The sequence below is a fragment of the Megascapheus bottae genome, chromosome 14 (genome assembly GCF_031878675.1).
Source record: "Megascapheus bottae isolate mThoBot1 chromosome 14, mThoBot2.hap1, whole genome shotgun sequence".
In the NCBI taxonomy this organism is placed as follows: Eukaryota; Metazoa; Chordata; class Mammalia; order Rodentia; family Geomyidae; genus Megascapheus; species Megascapheus bottae.
Window position 1 is genome coordinate 50,252,032 of NC_143522.1, and position 21,090 is coordinate 50,273,121.

The 21,090-nt window shown below is 34.3% G+C and overlaps 1 protein-coding gene across 3 annotated transcripts in view; it reads right to left on the bottom strand.

Moving 5' to 3' along the window:
• Akap6 (A-kinase anchoring protein 6) overlaps nucleotides 1-21,090 on the bottom strand; it is a 461,670-nt gene that overhangs the window by 131,445 nt on the left and 309,135 nt on the right. For all 3 annotated transcript variants that reach the window (XM_090345201.1, XM_090345199.1, XM_090345200.1), the window contains one exon: nucleotides 3,253-3,401. In XM_090345201.1, the coding sequence (XP_090201327.1) occupies nucleotides 3,253-3,401 (149 nt within the window). The remainder of the gene's footprint in view (nucleotides 1-3,252; nucleotides 3,402-21,090) is intronic.

A 21,090-nucleotide genomic window follows, 5' to 3' on the forward strand; every position in this document is an offset into this window, starting at 1 on the left:
ATAGAGATCGTTTTCTTTGTATCTTATTCATACAAAGTCTGACCTATGAAAAGGTACTTTAAAATGTTTCTCAAATTTACCAATGAGTGAATTTTTCTTTGAAGTTTTTTTTTCTGCTGTTGTTCTGTTTTTGAACATAGGACACTGTGCTGCCCAGGCTACTCCTGGGCTCAAAGGATGCTCCTGCCTCAGCCTTCTCAGTGGCTGGATTCAGGGTTGCACCACTGCCTACCTCAGCTTTGTTTGGATTAAACTTGTTTTGCCCAAACTTCCTGGTAGCTTTCACTCTACACCATCCCCCAACCTACACACACCCTTTTAGTGCTAATACTTAGGGTTGAACTTAGCCTTGAGTTTGGCTTTTTCATTCAAGGCTGACACTCTACCATTTGAAACACAGCTCTACTTTCCTGATTTTTCTGGCTAATTGGAGGTAATAGTCTCATTAATTTGGCTGCCCAGGGTGGCCTTCAAACTATGATCCTCAGATCTCAGCCTCCTGTGTAGCTAGGTATAAGCCATGCCACTTGCTTTCTTGGTGTTTTTTTTTTTCATATATTTTTATTGTAATTAATAGAAGGGTTACATGAGACTAATATTTCCATAGTAAGAATATATGCTAATTTCAATTTAATATACTGCAGAATATGCAAAACATAGGATTCATGGTAAACTTTATCAAGGATACATTGGAATCCTCAGAGAGAGGGCTATCTATGACTTTTTAGATTCATTATATATTTTGTTTGTTTTTTATATTATTAGCCAAGATCTGTCTTTGGATCTCAGCAGGCCTGGAACTCATTATACTCTTATTCCAATCTCTTAAGTGCTGAGATTACAAACATACTATCATACCAGAAGTCCTGTATTCTTGACCCAAAATTCTTAGTTGGATTTAGCTCTATCTCAAAGCTTCTTCAGATAAGTGAGTCATTCAGCCTTTTGCCTCTCAATTCCTAATTAGACACTGAACTAAAGACATAGTAATTAACCTACATTAAGTTTATCAATGCGAACAGTGCTTCCAAATGATTTAAACAACATTTTTAAATGTATTTTAAAACTAAACTCAGGAAACCTGTTGAAAGGAAGAAGTATCTGAAAAACTACAGTTATAGTTTATAAAATGTTGACAAATGATGATTAGTTTCATTCTATACACATAGTTTAGCCCTCAATGAATATTTATTTATTGGTTAAGAGAAACAAAACAATTGGTATATGTTTTCACTTAATTAAAAAGCACTTAACTCTCTTCAAGACTCCTATGCCACTGGTCCCTTTAGGAGCCCTGATTCACTTTGTTACGATGAAGCCCATGCCAAGGGTTCACACACTATATTTCTAGAGCTCAGACAGCCTCATTTGAATTCAGGGAAATCATCCCATTCTACCTATATACGATGGTTAATTATGGAAATCAAAGTTGGATATAAACCTTATTGACATATTATCAAGCTAGAGGAGTTATAAACTCATTTTGAAATAAAAATTTCTAGATAGTAAGTATTCCCTTAGTTATCTTACCTACTGCACAACTATATTAGCACATTAATATATATAATCTTCTCAGCACATATATAGACATTGGGAAGAAATACAATGGACGGGCTTTACTACAAAATTAATCTTTTTTTAGAATATTGAATATCTGTATAAGGACAGATCCTAGAAAGCCCACACTCTTCCCACATTTATTTATTGAAAACAATACTCATTCTATGTAATAAAAGGAACCGTTAATGAAGTTTATGTATCATTGGATCAGATAGCTTTACAACACTGTGACCTTAAGGTTCAAGAATTAAGGGTTTGGCTGTGAGAGCAAAGTCTTAGTGGTAAGATACTCCAGATAACCTCACCCACATGCATTTCTTGAACAATACTTTTCTGTATGTAAACAGAAAATAGAAAGGAGTATTTTTTTTGGTTTCTTTTTTTTGGTCCTTAGTATTAAATGGCCTGCTTTTCTTCCCTGTACTCTTAAATTTTTGCACAATGCAAAGCCTTCAGCATCCCAAGGAGTATAAACAAAGGACATGGGGAAGTTCACCTACTCCCACTTTGAGAAACAATGCTTGTTGTTAACTAAGCAATTCCCAGGGCAGATTTATGATTACGGATGCCAGAGTGAGCACTCAGGTTAGGTCCTTGGAATCTGGGGTCAGAAGCACTTGGTGCTACTCAATCCCCAGGGCTTAAAAAAAACCCCACGAAACTGTGTTTGTTCAGTCTTGCATGTACACAAGGGACTATTTAGACATTTGGAAAAATTAAAGCACATTAAGGTCTCAAAACAGCTTATTGTTCGTGCTCTGAGACTTAACCTTTTCTCTTTTATAGCTATAACTTTCTCTGATGAATAAGAAGAAAGTTTCCTGAATCAAGTAAGATGAATTAATTACATACACAGCAAGCACAGAAAACAAACTGACAGATCAACACAATGTATCTATATTCAAAATTTCTGAAACTCTTTTCTTATTTTCTAAACAAAATTGTGACTGTCAACTTTTTCCTATGTTCTTAAACACTAAGGATTTTATAGAAATTGTAGATGCAGCCAGAACTATAAGGACTCAAGAAGATAAATGCACACAAGATCTTGAAAAGGCTTATTTCTTCATGGCATTTTCAGAGAATATTATGTCTAGAGCTATACTCTATAATAAACATGGAACATAACTTTGGAGACACTTGTACTTCTTGCTGCCTTAAGTATAAAATGAAATAGACAGCAGTTTCCATTTCTACAAATATGACTATCCTCGATTTATTAAAACCAATTAGTTAAATTAATCACTACTCTCACTTTTTAATAATCATCTATTAAATAAATACTAAAATTGTTCACATCGCTTTAGAGACATTCAGAAATATGTGAATTCAGAACTTAATTACTTAACAGTAAGGATTGTTATTACTATATGCATACATCATATGTCTCAGACTGAAAGCAATTCTTGATGCATGAAGAAAATAGATGAATATCATCTAATCACAAATACATTTGTAAATTCACAAGGCTATTTTCGAAAAAGTATAATAATGTTCGATTTAGGAAGTTCTGTGTTATAAAATCTATAGTCCTCAATTCTGTCAAAAATGGATAAGAAATAAATGTCTGGTCTATTGAGGTTTTTCTTGTCTCTTAGCTAGGAAAGAAACAACTGCCTGACACCTACCAGTGGAGAGTCATTGAAAAAGTAGATTAGTGAGAATAAAACAACAAAAAGAATAGTCTCCTACCCATTGCTTCCTACTGAATGAACTTTTGACATATCAGCAAACTCTTCTTTTCTCTTGCTGCTACTGGTATACTGCTCACTGTACAGCTTGAGGGACATCTGCTCAACAGCATCTCTTTGTGCTTCCAGGTAACATAGTTGAACCTCAGCCTGGAGAGAGAAACAAAGAAAAGCTGCTGTTTTAATCCAGAAGGAATGCATTTCAAGTGAGGTGTAACAACTCAAAGGATGGGAATTGTTCACATCATTATACCTTTCCTTTTTGGGTTGGATTTAATGGGATCAGCTGGGCATATTACAGAATTATATTTTAGACCTGAATCTTATAAGTTCTTCCTTAAAATATGACTTGAATAAATGAACTCTCAGAAGACTCAGTAAACATCACAAAATTTCCCTGAGATCATAATACTGTATGATAAGATTTACATAAAAATTCTGTTGAGGTTTCTTAATAATATTTTATCCTTGCATTGTCACATATGTAATATTTATTTTTTAAACATCCCCCTCAAACCTAAGCATTAAAATATATACTATATATGTATTCTGAATGTTCCTCCATTTTCTTTTCCGAGAAAAAAATCTTAAAGCCTAGATTAATTCCAGTAAGTTATTGATAGTGAAAATAGACTGCTTTGATATGTTTTAAGTTGTCCGTACTATTGTATTAATAATTTTAAATCAAAGCATTGTGACTTTACTTATTCACAGGCAGGAATTGTGAAATCTTTCAGAGTTACTGGGGCTTACTATAAAGGAAAGGCAGTAAGTTTGTCATGCTGCTTTTTTTTTGGTCTCAAACCAAGGCCAAAGAATGCTGAATAATATTTGGCATGGAAATGTATTGAACAGATGCTTTATTTATTGCAGCTGTCATAATCCCTGTAGCTTTAGGGTTCCATAGAAGACCAGATGAGCATGAGAATGAAATTTTCTTGGGTTATGCTTGCCCGTGGTCAATGGGAGTGAGCAATGTTGTCTTCTACATGGTGAGCCAGAGGACTGTTAATTTCTCTCCTGTGCTTCACTAATCTAAGTAAAGTCATTAATATTTTCTGATAAACATGAAAAGTGCTATTGACAATTACATTGCATATTCCCCCAAGAAAAAGAGTGGTGAGCCAGCTTTTGGATAATCATCAGAATTCTATAATATGTAACAAATGTGGAGTTAGGTATGACTTTCTATTCTACTGAGCTTAAACTCAGGACCTCAAACTTGCACTCAACTTGTTTGCTCACTAATGGGTGCTCTATTACTTGAGCTTTGCCTCTAGCCCAGCTTTTTGCTAGTTACTTAGATATGGAATATCACAGAATTTTCTGCCTAGACTGTCTCTGAACTACAATCTTCTCAACCAGCCTGCTGAAACAGAATTATAGCTCCCAGAACTTGGCTGACTTATTCTTCATATCCAGAGCCAACTAAGAAGTCTTTTCTGCTCTCTAGTTTTATAGACTCAACTATAAAGAAAGAGGAAATGTTGCAATGTGGGAGCTACTTAAAGGACAAAACTTAAGATTCTATAAAGAATATGAGTAGCTTTAAAAGTAAGGTCTCAAATCATTATAGAACTCCAACATTTTTACTTCTCATAAACAGCTAGTTTTAATTCCTAACAAAGCATTTAGAGAAACATTAACATTACTATATTTAGGTGAATGGAGTTTCTGAAATTATTTCCAAGTTTTCATCTAGTTATTTATTCATTTGAACTTTTCTTGTTCAAACCAATTGGCTTAAATAAGAATAGTTCAGAGCTGAGTGGGTGGCTCACACCTGTAATCCTAGCTATTCAGGAGGCTGAGATGTGAGGATCAAGGTTCAAAGCCAGCCCATGCACAAAAGGACCGGAGACCATTACCTCCAATTAACCTCTAGAAAAATGGGAAGTGGGGCTTGGCTCAAGGGTAGGGCAGTAGTCTTGAGCTGAAATGCTCAGTGACAGCACCCAGGCTGAGTTCAAGCCCCATGACCCCCCCCCCACAAAAAAAAACCAGTTCAGTTGAATTTAGAATTATATTTGTGTCTGGCTAAGTTTCTAGCCTTTATCCAGCATGTATGAAGTCCTAGGTTTGATCAAAGCATACACACCAAAAATTACTTTGAGTGTATTCACTTGGGGATAGGTAGTGTAGCTTGTGGAAAGACACAGAGAAAATGCCAAATCCAGTATTTTTTGCATTTTTATTACTGACGTAGAAGTACATAGAATGTTAATGACATATACAGAAGAGTGCTAAAAATTGTACAAAACCCGTGAAGTAGAAAAAATACATGCTAAGAATACTTTTTTAAAGGCTAAAACTGAATACTCAATGATTAGAAAAACATTCAATTATCAGTTTTTAAAGATTATACAAATTCTTATGTGATAAATGAGATAAGATAGATACTGAATTTAAAAATGATACTCCTCAATATTGCTACCCTCTCCCAGCATAAAGCTACTTGGAACAACAATCACACAAGATAAAGCTCTTGACTCCATATCCTAGAGATTCTTTCATTTAGCCTCATCCTATATGACCTTATGTATCTAGGTTTTGAGCTATTGTAGTGGGAGAAGATCTTCACTAGCCATACAAAAGACAAAGGCCCCATATCTAAAATACATCTACAGCTAAAAAATTGAATGTCTTTAAAACAAATATTTAAAGAAAACTTCTCTTATCTACTCAAAATAACCTCCCATGAAAACTATCTCTTACTCCTGAAGCAAATACTCTTTTTCTATTAATCACATTAATGCTGATATTTTTTCGATGGCTAAAAAGAAGAGGCAGGAGGAAGAGGAGAAGGAGGAGGAGGAGGAGGAGGAGGAGCAGGAGGAGGAGGAAGAGACTCTCTAGATACTAGTTAACAATATCCTAATCTTCAGATATACCTCCATTTTGTCTGTTCTGTACTATGGCATGATCACTTTTCCTTGCCTTATCTTCAGTTGCTGTTTCCAAGTCTTCTCACTTATCTGGAATATCCTTGAATCAGGCTTTTGTTCTTCCCCATGCAATGGCCTTTCCTCAGTCCTTAATTAACATCTGCATACCGTTAAAGACTCTTGCTCTTACCTACTATCTGGCCAATATAACTATACATTACCCATACAATTAAAATAAAATAAATACTTTTAAAAAGATTCTTGCTCTTGTTTGTGTGGCAGCTTAGCCCTTCAACTACCATAGGTCTTTACTGAAATGTCCCCTTGCCATCCAGAACCTACTACTTAAACTGCAAGTCATTTCGAACTGTAGCAAATTTTTACCATATGCAACAAGACATGTTACTTATTTTATGTTGTCCATCTTTTTCTAGCATATTGGAATCTATACAAGCATAAAAATTTATCTTTTTATTTAATTAATTTATTTTTGGTGCATATAGTGGAGCTTGAATTTAAGGTCTGAGCACTGTCTCTTCAGAGCTTTTGCTGTCTAGATTTGTGCTCTAACATTTGAGCCACAGCTCTACTTCTGGCTCTGTGTGTGTGTGTGTGTGTGTGTGTGTGTGTGTGTGTGTGTGTGTGTGTGTGTATGTCTCTGTGTGTATGTGTTTAATTGGAATAAGAGTCTCATGGACTTTCTTGCCTCAAACCACAAGCCTCAGATCTCAGTTTCCTGAGGAGCTAGGATTACATGTGTACCTAGCAGGGAAAAGGCTTGCATTCACCTATATTCCCAATACTCAACAGCTCATATACATGGTAAACATTCTGTCCCTTCAGAGCTTTTGCTGTCTAGATTTGTGCTCTAATATTTGAGCCACAGCTCTACTTCTGGCTCTGTGTGTGTGTGTGTGTGTGTGTGTGTGTGTGTGTTTAATTGGAATAAGAGTCTCATGGACTTTCTTGCCTCAAACCACAAGCCTCAGATCTCAGTTTCCTGAGGAGCTAGGATTACATGTGTACCTAGCAGGGCAAAGACTTGCATTCACCTATATTCTCAATACTCAACAGCTCATATACATGATAAACATTCTGTACCAATTAATATAATAACTTTTATTGACATTAAAATATTTGAAATGAATCTATTCTAAGTCAATAAATGTAGAGAAATCCTTCAAAATAGTGAGGATAAACTACTTTTTCCAGAAAGAATTTGATCTTAACAGTTTCCTACTTTTAATACAGCCATGTCTAATCTTCAATGTACATAAGCAAACACCTTTTCCTTTACTTCCTTAGGTATTTACTATGCCTCTGCTTCTTTCTTTCTGTAGTACTCTTCTTATACAACTAGAGGACTGCTCTCTCCTTCTGGAAAAACTTCCCTTTCTCAAGAGTCCCTAAGGCCCTGCCGAAGAACTTCCAGGAATGATGAAAACTATGCTTGGGCAAAACTTTCTTTTGGTTGTTTGGCAGAGTTCCCTATATCATTCCAAGATTAGCATTCTCACCATTATGGTGCTTTCCCCTAAGATCTTGTTATCTTTTGCATCTTCATGTTTCTTGACATTGATGGTTCATAATTCTCTAAAATAACCCACCTTTGGGACTGAATTCAAGGTGTATTTTCTTTGTTGAGAAACTTTCTATAGATATTAATGTATATGAATAGTAACATTCTGACTAAATACAAATAATATTTGTTATTACAATGACTGAATCTCAAATCATTCTATTAGCCTTGTATGCACAACTGAGCAGGCTACCAAAGCTTCATCCTGCCTAATCAGAACAGAATTAAGACTAACAGAACAAGAAATTTCTCTGAAGTTGATGGTGGTCCCTTACTTATTCATTCAGCAAATATACCTTGAGAGTCACTTATGGGTAAGATACTATATTATATATAGTATATAAATATGGACTAGACACTATGCCTACCTTCAGAGAGTATATATTCTATAACCACAGAAAAATTATGGTATATAAAGAAGCTCAGATAATCCAAAAATAAGACTGATAAGTACCCTTCAAAAATATCAAGATGCATTATACACATTAACTACCTTATACTGTTACTGTGTGTATATCATCAAAAAGAAATATTCACTAAAAATTTAGAAAATTTAGTTTTAAAGTAATATGCTGAAGATAGTTATTGAATGGTAAACATTGAAACAAAGTGGAAATATGAACATTTATAGAATTTATAGGATTTTCACTATTTTTATACATTTGTTTCACTATACAGAAAAGAAAAATGCCTTCTATTATGACAGATGAGATATTTATTAAAATATAATGACAAAAACATATCTTTCTAACCAACATAAAGAACAAATGTAGCACACAATCGCATTTGTGGACAGCTTCTTTCACCACTCTCTCTCTCCTTTTTGTAATGCATGTGAGTATGCTCATTAAAAATTCAGCATTTTATATCATGAACTAGGGTGGGGAGGAAGTGTGATTACAGTGTGCAGACTGGAGGGGATGATTAGAATTTTCGATGTTTTTCCATTACTGAAACAGTAATGGCAAATGTGCACAATGACACAGGCATCAAGTCTGTGTTTATATTCTACAGCAGTGTCCTTATTCCTATCTTCTAAATTTCACTACAGAAAATCCTTTCTAGCAGAAACGAAAAATTAAAAATATACATTGTGAAGATACAATTGTAGTTCTCTTAGCTTGCAGGAATGGCAGTTAGGTACAACTATGTTTGCCAACGATACTTCTGAACTCTGTAATACTCTCCCGTTCTTTTGAAATTCTATAAAATACTCATTCTTATATGGAGGTGAAAAAAAATGGAATGATGCAAGAACAACAAGAATTACTTTACATACTAATAACAGTTTAGTTATCCAAATAGAACCAAACAAGTATGCCTTTTTACTGCTCTTTAAAAAATTTAGCCTCACAGGGATCTAATAATCAGGACCTTATAGTTCAAGAATGTAGGCTAACATTCAGCTCAGTGCCTATATCCTCATTTCAAAGAGAATCATTCAAACTGACATCCACCCTGTCAAGAATCTTGACTTTGAGCTGCTAATGTAGAATAAAAATCAATATAAATTTTGATCACTTGATGAATATTTACTTCTTTCTTTAGTGTTTGGGGATTTAGAATTGAAAAATGCTGAATCAAGTCATTTTATTTTTTTGTGTTTGTGCCAACACCAATTTACTACCCTCCAGAAAGTTCCTGAACAAGTGTCTCAGGTGGCATGTATGTTGGTTTTTCCTGTCAATCATAACAGTATGTCACTAGGGAACTATAATCATTTCCCTTTCATACTTTTAGTGCTCTAAAAAGGAATATTTTGATGACTTTCAGGGAAAAGGTAAACGTTCTCATTTAAGCATACCATTTTAAGCCTAGTGTCTGTTGTTTCTGGCATGTGACTAAGCTAAATTGATATAACCTATTAAAAGTTAAATATTTTATTTTTAGGCTACAAGGGTCATGCACAATAAATAGAATTTACAAATGGGTTTCTCTAAAATCCAAATTCGGTATCACCTCACCAGCAAGACAAAAAGCTTTTATAGAAGCCCTCAGACTCTATGCATTTCCCAAAAATGTAAGACTGTTTGAATCAGCAGGATATTACAAGAAAGGAAGGCTTTCCATTTTTATTATATATGAAAATGCTCTACAGACAAAATGACATTCAGAAAGCTTAACAATTAAAATGTGTTTCTAGTGTAAGGTTAGTTACATGAGAGAGTATCATGCTACCATTTTATAATATACGCACAACATATATATATATATAATATACTGACTGTGTATAAATACAGTATAACAGAAAGATTATTGTTTATATAGTGATCTTAAAAATGTGTCTTTCCCAATGTGAAAAAGACAAATTAGTTACAAAAACCAAAAAGAAAAATTATCCTCACATTAAAAAAATCTCATTTATGATGGAGTGGCAGAAGACTCTATATTAAGGAGGTATTTTTGTGGGTTCTCTATAAATTAAATAAAATGGCACCAGCTGCCTTTCCCAAGTATGATATAGGTCTGGACAATCACAAGGTATTATGTAGACAGATGTTTTAAATAAAATAAAGTATTTAGATTGCTAGATACCTTGCTAGATATGAAGGCAATTATAGGATGTCTTTGCTAAATTACATTTTTCATTTTTGTGAGGAGAAAAAAAATTGTCCTGGAAACAGCACCAACAGGAAATGATCCTATATCTAAAACAGCTGGAGACTGTAACTAATATAAATTTACTTGAAAATAAAAATGCTGGGTGCCTCTAGAGACATGCAGTAACATGCCATAAAAACAGATGAGAATGTGAAAGTATTTAAAAGGGAGAAAATACATTTTATCTAGATATTATTTTGAAATTTGGTCCACTGATAAATGAGAAATACTTGAAGAAATAAGAAGAATCACTTTAAAACTAATAATAGATTTAAAAAAATTTTATATTTAATAGATTTAAATTTTTATAGGAAATATAAAAATGTTCTTTGTTTTCATGGGAAAATCCTTTTCTTTCTTTTTTTTATTGTAATGTATAGAGAAGTCACAGTTACATTTGCCAGACATGGGGGACATCACTTCTCACAAACTGACACCCCCTCTCATGTTTTTGTCCCCATTTCCTTCCCCTGACCTCTTCCCAATCATCTTGTTTTCTCCCTTCTCTTTCCTACTTCAAATAAACAAATAAGCATATATACAATATACCTGATAACAAAGTCAGATACTGTAACAATATGAGATTAACCAAAGGGAAACAAAAGAGAGGAGAAATAACATAGTACATTAAGAACAACAATCACATAATACAAGGCTCCTGTTTCTACATCCTGAAGATCCTTTCATTTAGCCTCATCCTATATGGCCTTATGTATCTAGCTTTTGAGCTACTGTAGTCCTAGGTTTGTACTAATTATAACAAATGAGGGAAACCATTGAGCCTCTGTTCCCTTGGGACTGGCTTACTTCACATAATAGGATTTTTTCCAAGTCTTTCAATTTCCTTACAAATGGGGTAATGCCATTCTTTCTGAGGCAGCATAGAATTCCATTTTGTATAAATACTACATCTTGTGGATCCAATCATCTACTGAGGAGCATCTGGGTTAGTTCCATACTTGGTAAATAGTGCTGTAATGAACATCATTGTTCTAGTGGCTTTAGACCTTGTTTCTAGACAATTGGGTAAATGCCAAGGAATGGAATTGCTGGGTCATAGGGGAGCTCTATGTTTAGTCTTGAGGAATCACCATATTGCTTTCCATAGTAGTTCAACTAGTTTACACTCCCACCAACAATGTAGTAGTGATTCCTCCTGGCCACATCCCGGCTAGCATCTGGTATTAGATTTCTTGATGATGGCCATTTTAACTAGAATGAGGTGGAATCTCAAAGTTGTTTTGCTTTGCATTTTAATAAAGTCATAAAGGCTGTGTGATTGTTGTCCTTAATGTCCTGTGTTATTTCTCTTCTCTTTTGTTGCGCTTTGGCTAATCTCATATTGTTACTGTATCTGACTTTGTTACCTGGTACACTGTATATACATTTATTTGAAATAGGAAAGGGAAGGGTGGAAAACAAGATGATTGGAAGGGGGTGGGGGGAAGGATTGGGGACAAAAACATGAGGGATATCAATGTGTGAGATGTAATGCACCTACTACCTGCGAATGTAACCCCTCTATACATATCCCAACAATAAAAAATAAAAACAATAAAGTCATAAAGGCCAAAAAAGACAAAAGCAAATACTGCTGTTTAAAGAAGCAAAAGATCCTTACTTCGTGCAAATTAAAGGTTGTAAATGTTGGATAAAAATATTCTAGTATTTTTCAAAGCTATATTTAATGCTTTCACAAAAAATTACTCTTTCCCATTCCCCAATCCTGATCCCCTTTTTTATTTTATTTTGTTTTATTGTCAGGGTGATGTATAGAGGTGTTATAGTTACATTAGTCAGGTAGTGACTACGTTACTTCTTGAACATTAATACCCCTTCCCAAGTTTTTCTCTCACTTCACCCCCTCCCAAGTTGTAGTGCATTTCCAACATATTGTCTTGTGGAAATCACTATTACATTGATCCACCCAACCCCAATTCTGATTCTTGCTAGTTACTGAAGTAGAAAGACATCAGATATACTAATTCATACTAAGCAGTCAAAGCATTAACATATTAACATAGAATATCTCCAATTTCACAAATTTCAATGCTCTTTACTTAAAAACTAAAATACATTAACACTCAAAATAAGCAAAATTCTAAGTCGGAAAATATTGGCCCAGAAGTAGTGAACACAGGGAGTAAAAGCACCCCTGAGTCTTGAGTAATTACTACCTTCAATTATATTTTTAACCCATGTTGATTCATCTCCAAATCAGGGAATCCAAGGAGACCATGTAAAATTCTATTTCCCATTGGCCCCATTTCCCACAGATGGGCAAGTTCACAAAGCCTCAGAAGCTGACTTCTTTATCAGCTGGACAGAAGAATTCAATAGGATAAAGTAGAAGGATAGAAGTAGACTGGAAGACTCAGAGAACAAAGCAAGCAAGTACAATGTATGTGTGAGGATTAGTATTATAACAGTCCCCACAAATCCAAAATATAATGTTCTTATAAAAATTTTGATTTTAAAAAAGTTATTTTTGTAAGTCAATGTTGCAATACCCTAAAAATATACCCAGTAATTCTCTCCTTTCTACAAGTTTCCCAAATATTAAAAGAAAAATTAGAGCTATTTTCTGGTACAATTCTCTCCCTCTTCCTTTCCCTTTTACTCTCCCTCTCCCTCTCCCTCTTCTTCTCTCTTTCCCTCTCCCCCTCCTTCTAGGCCCCTCTCTCTGTCACACACACACCCTTTATCAACAGTGATTTCCACATATTTGGATTGTCTTTATGACCACAGATTGATCATCATTGCTGCTTACAGATACTAAATCTTGATGTATTGTTTAGGGGTTTCTGAAAATTCTGTATGCTATCCTAACCAAATGAATCTAATGAAAAGAAAAAAGAAAATATACACATTTTTTCTCATTAATGGCTTGAATTGTTACCACTAGGCATACTGATATAAATAAGGACAGGTTAAGAAAAATTATATACTTCATTTTTCATCCTTTTAATTTTGGGTTGCAATGAAAAGATAAACCACTGCTATCTCTTAAGCCAAAAGGTAGTTGTAAAGGAGTTCCTAATTATTCTACCCAATGAAGATAAATTTCAACAAAAGTTTCTGTATTATATTAGTTCCCTTATGTAGTCTAACATGATGATAGATATTATAAACTATGCTCAAAAATCTATTTACATGAAAAGATTAGACCTTAACCTATTACAGACACATTTCTCCTGAGGCACTCAAGTCTACTGGGACCTGTCTTATTCAGCTTTCACTGTCCATCATTCTGGTCTCCTTTAAGCAGTTCTTGCTGCTGTCCCACATTATGATTTTAATCATACTTCAATTTCAATTCCTTGAATGAACTCAGCTTGTCTTTCTGTCTTTCTCATGGAAAGTAACTCATATTTTTAAAGTCTCAGTTTGTTATTTCCTCCTAGATCATCTTACCTAAGATAATTATATTTGTCTGTCTTCTCTCCTTCCTCTTCCCTTTCTCTTTCACTGCCTCCCTTATTTATTATATCTTAAAATTATATTACCTTGACCACGTAACTTTTATTCTACTTTATTTATTTGTTTTCTATTTACTTTTTTAAATCCATATCTCAATGAATTATAAATTCCATAATGGCAGGAACCATATTTCTCTTGTTCAAACTAACATTATAAAACATATCAGAGTTTTCAAGCAGAAAACAGGGTGTTGAATGCATGAATGAATTGTTGAATGGAAATTCATGAACTATCCTAGGATTTCTCAAACTAGGAGAGATGATATCTGTAAAAAAGAGACAGCTGGTGTGTTGACAAACACCTCAGGTTGCCAATCTGAGAGGTAAAAATGTAAGTGATGGCATCAAAAGGATGCTTTGACCAAAGACTCCTAAGATTCTTTCTGCTTAAGAAATTGATTGAATTAGCCTAAGATTTGCAAACAGGACAGCCCCTGGAGCTATTATTCAGCTATGTTACACACTTTAATTTAAAGTGATGAAGCTTAATTTTATCAGATCTCTCTGAGATACTTTAACCCTTGAGACATACATACACTGCTGGAACTCTTATTTCTGATTTAACAATCTACTACATCCAAGATGGACCAATTAACATTTCTTGCAAACTTTGGCTTGCCTCATCTTACACATATTCATAGGTAGTAACAAGCCATGAGCAATGAAGAAATGCAAAGGGAACCCTTTGAGTCTGGCTTACTTCACTTAATATGATTTTTTCTAAGTCTTTCCATACTTTTATCCCTAAGTCCAGTCTACATGGCTGAGGTCACTTGTGAACCATCAACTGTAATTACAAGGAACATTTGGTTTCCCTCATTTGTCATAATCAGTAGAAATCTTGGGCTCTCCTAGCAGAGATTTGCAATAGAGCAAAACCTAGATACACAATGCCATACAGTATGATGCTAAATGAAAGGACCTCCAGGATATAGAAACAAAAACCATATAATGAGTGATTGTTGTCCTTGATGTACTATGTTATCTCTCATTTCTTTTGCTGTCCCTTGGTTATTTCATATTGTTACAGTATCTACTTTGTTATCTGATATATTGGATATATTTGTATTTGGTTATTTGAAATTGGATAGGGAAGGGGGACAAACAAGATGAGGGGTGGGGGTGGGGGGAGGGAAATGGGGACCAAGACAGGAGAAAGTTTATCAATGGGTGTGAATTAATGCACCTTCCATCTGACGAATATAATGTAACCCCTCTATTAATTACAATAAAAATATATGGGAAAAAGGTGCTTAAATGTGAGAGAAGCAGGAGAGTTAGTGTCATAGTGATGAGATGTAAAGATTTGATTCATTGCCTTGGAGGATAGAAAGAGACTAGGAGCCAGAGAACGTGTACAGCCTTGAAATGCTGAAAATGGTAAAGATCATGGCTTTTCCTTAGAGTCTCCAGAAAGGAATGTAGCCTTGTTAAAGCCCTTGTTGTTTTAGACCTCTGCATTTGTTTAATTTGCCACCAAAGCAGTAGAAAACAAGCACTTTCTACGGAGGGTATCAATGTGTATCACCTACTATCTGGTGAATGTAACTGTAATCCCTTTATACATTACCCGGACAATAAAAAATAAAATTTAGAAAAAAAAGTATCTCAGACAATCAATCTAAGTACTCAAACCCCAAAGATTGGGTTTAAGACTATTGTTCTCATACTACAAAAAATCCACTTTCACTATATGGAAAGTTGATTTGGAACAGGTAATAAAATTGTTTTTGCTGCCATAGATCAGTTAAAAGCCCAGTATCTCTGCCTATATTTTTGTTTGCTATTGTACCTAGAGGTTCTCAATCATTTCAGATTCCAGAAGACAGGACTTTTAGATAGCATCCTTCGGATAAGAAACTAAAACTAACCCTAAGTAACAGCACAGCATTGCAACACAGATAACCCCCCAAAGAGAATAATTATCTGTAATGATTATACTAGATACTAGAGCTGCAGAAATTATCTCATGGGAACCAGAGCACTTTCCTCTAGTGATGACCACAGAAACAACTTCTTCTGAACCAGGGAGAAACATAACTGAGTTGATGACTAATCAAGCCATACCAGGAATTTATTTTATTTATTTTTATTATTTTTTTTTGCTGGTACTGAGGAATGAACTCAAGCCCTCCTGAATTTACACAGATTTTTCAATCTTGGCATTCTATCACTTGTGTCAAGCCTAGCTTTAGGCAGGTTAACTAAAGCTAAGGTACTACATGAATTTTCTGCCCAGGCTATCGTGAACCTGAATTCTCAGATCCAGCCCCTGGCTAGCTACATTTATAGGCTGAGACATGGGTATCCAGGTAACCAGGCTCTTCAACTATGAATACTTTTGTCCCCTTTCCCCTGACCCTTCCTCTATTTAAACCTATGGCTCATGCCAATACCTGGACATGGCTGAAAATAAACTGAAGCATCGCCTTCCCAGAACATTATACCTTGCCATCTACTTTTTCTGACAGATTTCTTTCCTAATAAACTTCCCTATCATTTTCACTATGTTCATGTCTTACCTAAAAATTTCTGTGTCAGACTTAAGGACCAAATGTGATTAGGTGCACTGACTTTTCGGTAACACATTTATTTTGCTATATTAAACTGGGAGCTAGCTAACTAAAGTTCTAATAAGTTTATCACACCCACAAAAAATTTCTTTTTGGTACAACCTTCTAGGCTTTGTATTCATAGTAGATTTTGGTTGTCCACATCATTTTTGCCTTTTTACTACAACTTACATAATTAAATTTTATCATGTAATCTGGACACAGTAGCTCAAGCTTGTAACGATACTTACTTGGAATACAGAGATTGATATTTGAGGACAGTCTTGGCATAAAAACTTGTGATATTCCATCTCAACCAAAGGCGGATTGTGGTGGAGTCCCTCATTTTCAATGGCACAGGGAAACCCAAAGACAAGTATCATAGACCAAGCCAACTCAAACATAAAGCAAACTCTAACCTCAAATTTTTATAGTTTTTGATGTAGAGGCCCTTCACATCCTTGGTTAATTCCTTGCTTTTGGCTTTTTGAGACTACTGCAAATGAAATGGCTTTCATTATTTCAGTCTTGATCTTCTCATGTTGGCAAATAAAAAAGAGACTGATTTTATGGATTGACTTTATAGTGTGCTACTTGAGGAAACCTTTAATCAGCCGAGGTTGGGGGAAAAGTCTTTAGGTCCCTTCAAATAAATGGTTATGCATGTCATCTGCAAATAAGAATAGTCTTATTTCCTCCTTCCTTATTTAGATCTGTACCTTATTTCTGATTTTAGCAGAAATGGCTTCAGTTTTTCATCATTCAGTGTAATGCTGGATGTAGGTTTGTCATAGACAGCCTTTGTTGTGTTGATGAATGTTCCTTATATTCCTTCCTTCTCCATAAGTTTTATAATCAAAGGATGTTGCATCATGTCAAAAGCTTTTTCTACTTTTATTGAGATGATCATGCAATTGTTCTTATTTCTGTTGATTTACTGTATTACATTTATTGATTTTCATATGTGGAACCAGCTTCACATTTTTTGTTGTTAGCTCTTGAATTCAGTCAGCCAGTATTTTATTGAGAAGTTTTGCACCTATGTTCATCAGAGATATAGGTCTATAGTTCTCTTTTTTTGATGAGTCTTTATCTGGTTTTAGGATGAATGTAATACTGGCTTCATAGAATGAGTTAGTAGAGATTATTCACTTTTTGTTTCATTGGAGAATTTAAGGAGCATTGCTATTAGTTATCTTTTGAAGGTCTTATAGAATTCATCTGTGAGTCCATCATGAAGGGGAGGTGTTTTATTGACATTTCAATTTCATTGCTTGTTGTATATCTCTTTAAATTGATTTATGTCTTCTTGGCTCTGTTTAGGTCTACTGATATTCTCTAGGAATGCATTCCTTTCTGCCAGATTCTCCCATTTATTGGTATAAAATTTGAAATGTAAATTCCTTATAATATTCTGAATTTTGTTTCTGTTGTGATGTTTCCTTTTTCCTTTTTTATTTTATTTGGGTGATTTCTCCTTTTTTTCTTGTCAGGTTTGCTAAGAGCTTATTGGTTCCGCAAATTTTTTCAAAGAATTAGCTCTTCATTTTGTTGATGTTTTTTTGCATTTTTTAGCTTCTACATTTGTTCATTTCTTATCTAGTTTTTATTATTTCTTTCCATATACTAGTTTGGGGTTTGGCTTGTTTTTTGTTTTTCTAGGAGCTTGAGGTACATCATTAGAGTATTAATTTCTGATTTCTCCAATTTGTTGATGTAGGCTCTCATTGCTATAAACTTTCCTATCACAGCCAAGAAGCCCCTCAGTGGATGAATGGATCAAGAAAATGTAGTATCTATATTTTTACTCATCTATTAGAATGAATAATATTGTACCATTTGTAAAGAAAAGTAAAGACCTGAGAAAAACTATATTAAGTGAAGTAAGTCAGGCTAAAAAGATAAACTTCGCATGTTTTCCCTCATATGTGGAAGCTACAAATTAGTTTATAGAAAAATAAGTAAATACATTAGGTGATCTCCAAGTGCATACAAATATATTAACTTAACCATGGTAGATTTGAGGGAGAATTTATATAGTGCAACCCGTTAGAAAGGCAAAGTCAAAGTTCAACAAAATGAACACCTAGAAGTTGGTACTTGGAGAAGGTATGGTGGGTGCATGGTTACAGGGGGCAGAGAAATGAATTTTTAAAATTGGGGGTTAGAATCCAGTCAATAATTCTGTGTATAGCCTACAAAATTAATAAATTAAGAGAAGGAGCATGTTCAAAGGAATGGATGATAGACAAGTGCTCACCACTTGAGTACTACCCTAGCCCCATGTTTGTATTATCATCCTTCCCACCTTTCTCACTCCTGGTTCTCTGGGACACACTTATGACATGGACTTGTGCAATTTATTTTGAAATAAGGAATTATTTTATCTGCATGTTTAAAGCCCTAAATAATAGTTTTTTTAAAAAAAACCCAACCTCAAAAGTAAATAATACATGAGGAAAATTATGAAAGGTGTCATGTTGATCAAGATGCAACACAGATGGATAAACTCACATTGAGCTGAAACTGTGTGTACAACTACTTAAAGGTTTCTTTAAATATATATATATTTAAAAAGCAATTGACATAACTAGAATTATAGGCATAAGCCCCACATCCAGCTTATACCAATACTTTATCCCAGAAATTAGTAAGAGGAAAGCATTTCATTTAGATCAACTATAGATTTTCTGAAAAAATTTTATATTAACTGCAATATGATAAATATGAGGGATATATTAAATAGTGTAATTCCTTAGGAAGCCAAAATAAAAGTTCAATAGGTACTCCAAAGGGTAGAGTGGAAAGGGTAAACAAAGAAAGAAGAGAAACAGAGACAATGTTGTCAAGAATCAAGTGTAATTCAAATTAAAAAGAGTGAGGAAAAGGATAAGTAGGAGCAGAATGGGTGAGAATATTTAAAAGAGTGACATTGATCAAGATGCATTATATTCACAAAATATTGTACTAAATGGTAGATCCTTTGTACAACTCCATAAAGATAAATAAAATCAAAATAAATTAGCTAAAAATGCTCAAGGACTAATAGAACTATGAAATAACCATTTCAGAACTGATTCTACCAAAAATTATTTTTATGATTTGGATATGAAGAACTCAAAAATAAAATAAAAAAACCTTCATATCCTAATGTAATTGAGGATTTGGTCCCCAGCTGGAAGGAAGAACCTAGAAGTATACCACAGAGAATATGTCAATGGGAACTGTATCTTCAGAGCTCCCTCCCCATCTCTGTGTCTCTTTATCTCTGTCTCTATGTTTTTTCTGTCCAATTAGCTAACTAATCTTTGCCACGTACTTCCAACACCACAATGCTATGCCTTATTAAAGCCTAGAATTAATAAGCTAAAGATGACAGACTAAAGCCTTTGAATCTACACTGAAATAAATCATTATCTCCATTCCTCACAAATCATCCAGTTAATACGAAGTAAAAGTAAATGCAACAGTTATGAGATTCTGTGAGGAAATAGAAAAATCTAGATTATTAAACATTCCAGTGTTTCATCTACAGTCTTCATATTGATGTTTTATGATTGCTAGGACTTCAGTTTGAATGGCATTCTAAGATAGAAGAGAAGGGTCAGCATGAGAAATAAGGTGTTTTTGTATTTAGATTAATACACTGCTGTTTCCAACCTGCCAATTTACAACCTTAGAACCAGCCCTGTGTGAGAACTGTATTCTCAAAAAAAATGATTACCATCTATTAGTAATAATCCCACACTCAAAATGAGCCTCGCTGCTATTTCATAGAACATTTAAGAACTATAAAATTTTATATTTTGCATAATTAGATATTTATGTTTTATTGTTTCATCTCAAATAATCTATTATCCTATGAAACAAGTATTCATTTTGTCCTGTTTGAAACAGTGTGCAAATTAACAATTAAGTAATGGATGTAGTAAGCCTGAGTCCTGTAGGAAGATTCTCATTGGTATCTGGAAAAATGCTTTAGTCAGTGAATATAATGGTTACTTGATCAGAAATCACTTGCTAATAGGGTATTGATATCTTTGATAATTAATTACTTATATTTTTATGGCATACAAGTTTATGCATATCTTCATATTTTATCATCATAAAAACCTTGTATTGTGCTCTGGTATAGTTCAGACAATAGTTCAAGTATTATTATTATCCACAAAACAGTAGCAGAAACCAGAGATCAAATAAATTAATTTGTTCACAGTTACACAGTTTGAGAGAAGAATCAATGCTTTCTGGTTCCAAGTCCAGTGTTTCATCTATTGACTATTCCACAAAGCCAGCTACTCAGGAGGCTTAGATCTGAGGATCAAGGTTCAAAGCCAGGCACTAAAGAACATGAGACTAATCTCCAATTAAGCACTAGAAAACGGGAAGTGGGGCTGTGGATCCAGGGGTAGGGTGGTAGCCTTGAGCTGAAGATCTTAGGGACAGTGCCCAGGCCCAGAGTTCAAGCCCCATGACTCACAAAAAAACCCTATTCTATGAATATTCTCCAAGTTGTAGCTCTGATTCCTGATTTCCAGTCTCCAGCAAGTCCCTGACTGCCACTACCAACACAAAGACATCAAGTCTACTATGCAAAGTACACATTTGAATTGTATTTTTTTTAAATTTCAGTGTGCAATAATCTGTGAATATTGTACTTATTAAAAAAATTTTGAGAATGTGGTTTAGTGATAGGGTGCTTGCCTAGCATGCATGAAATCCTCCATACTACATAAACAGAAA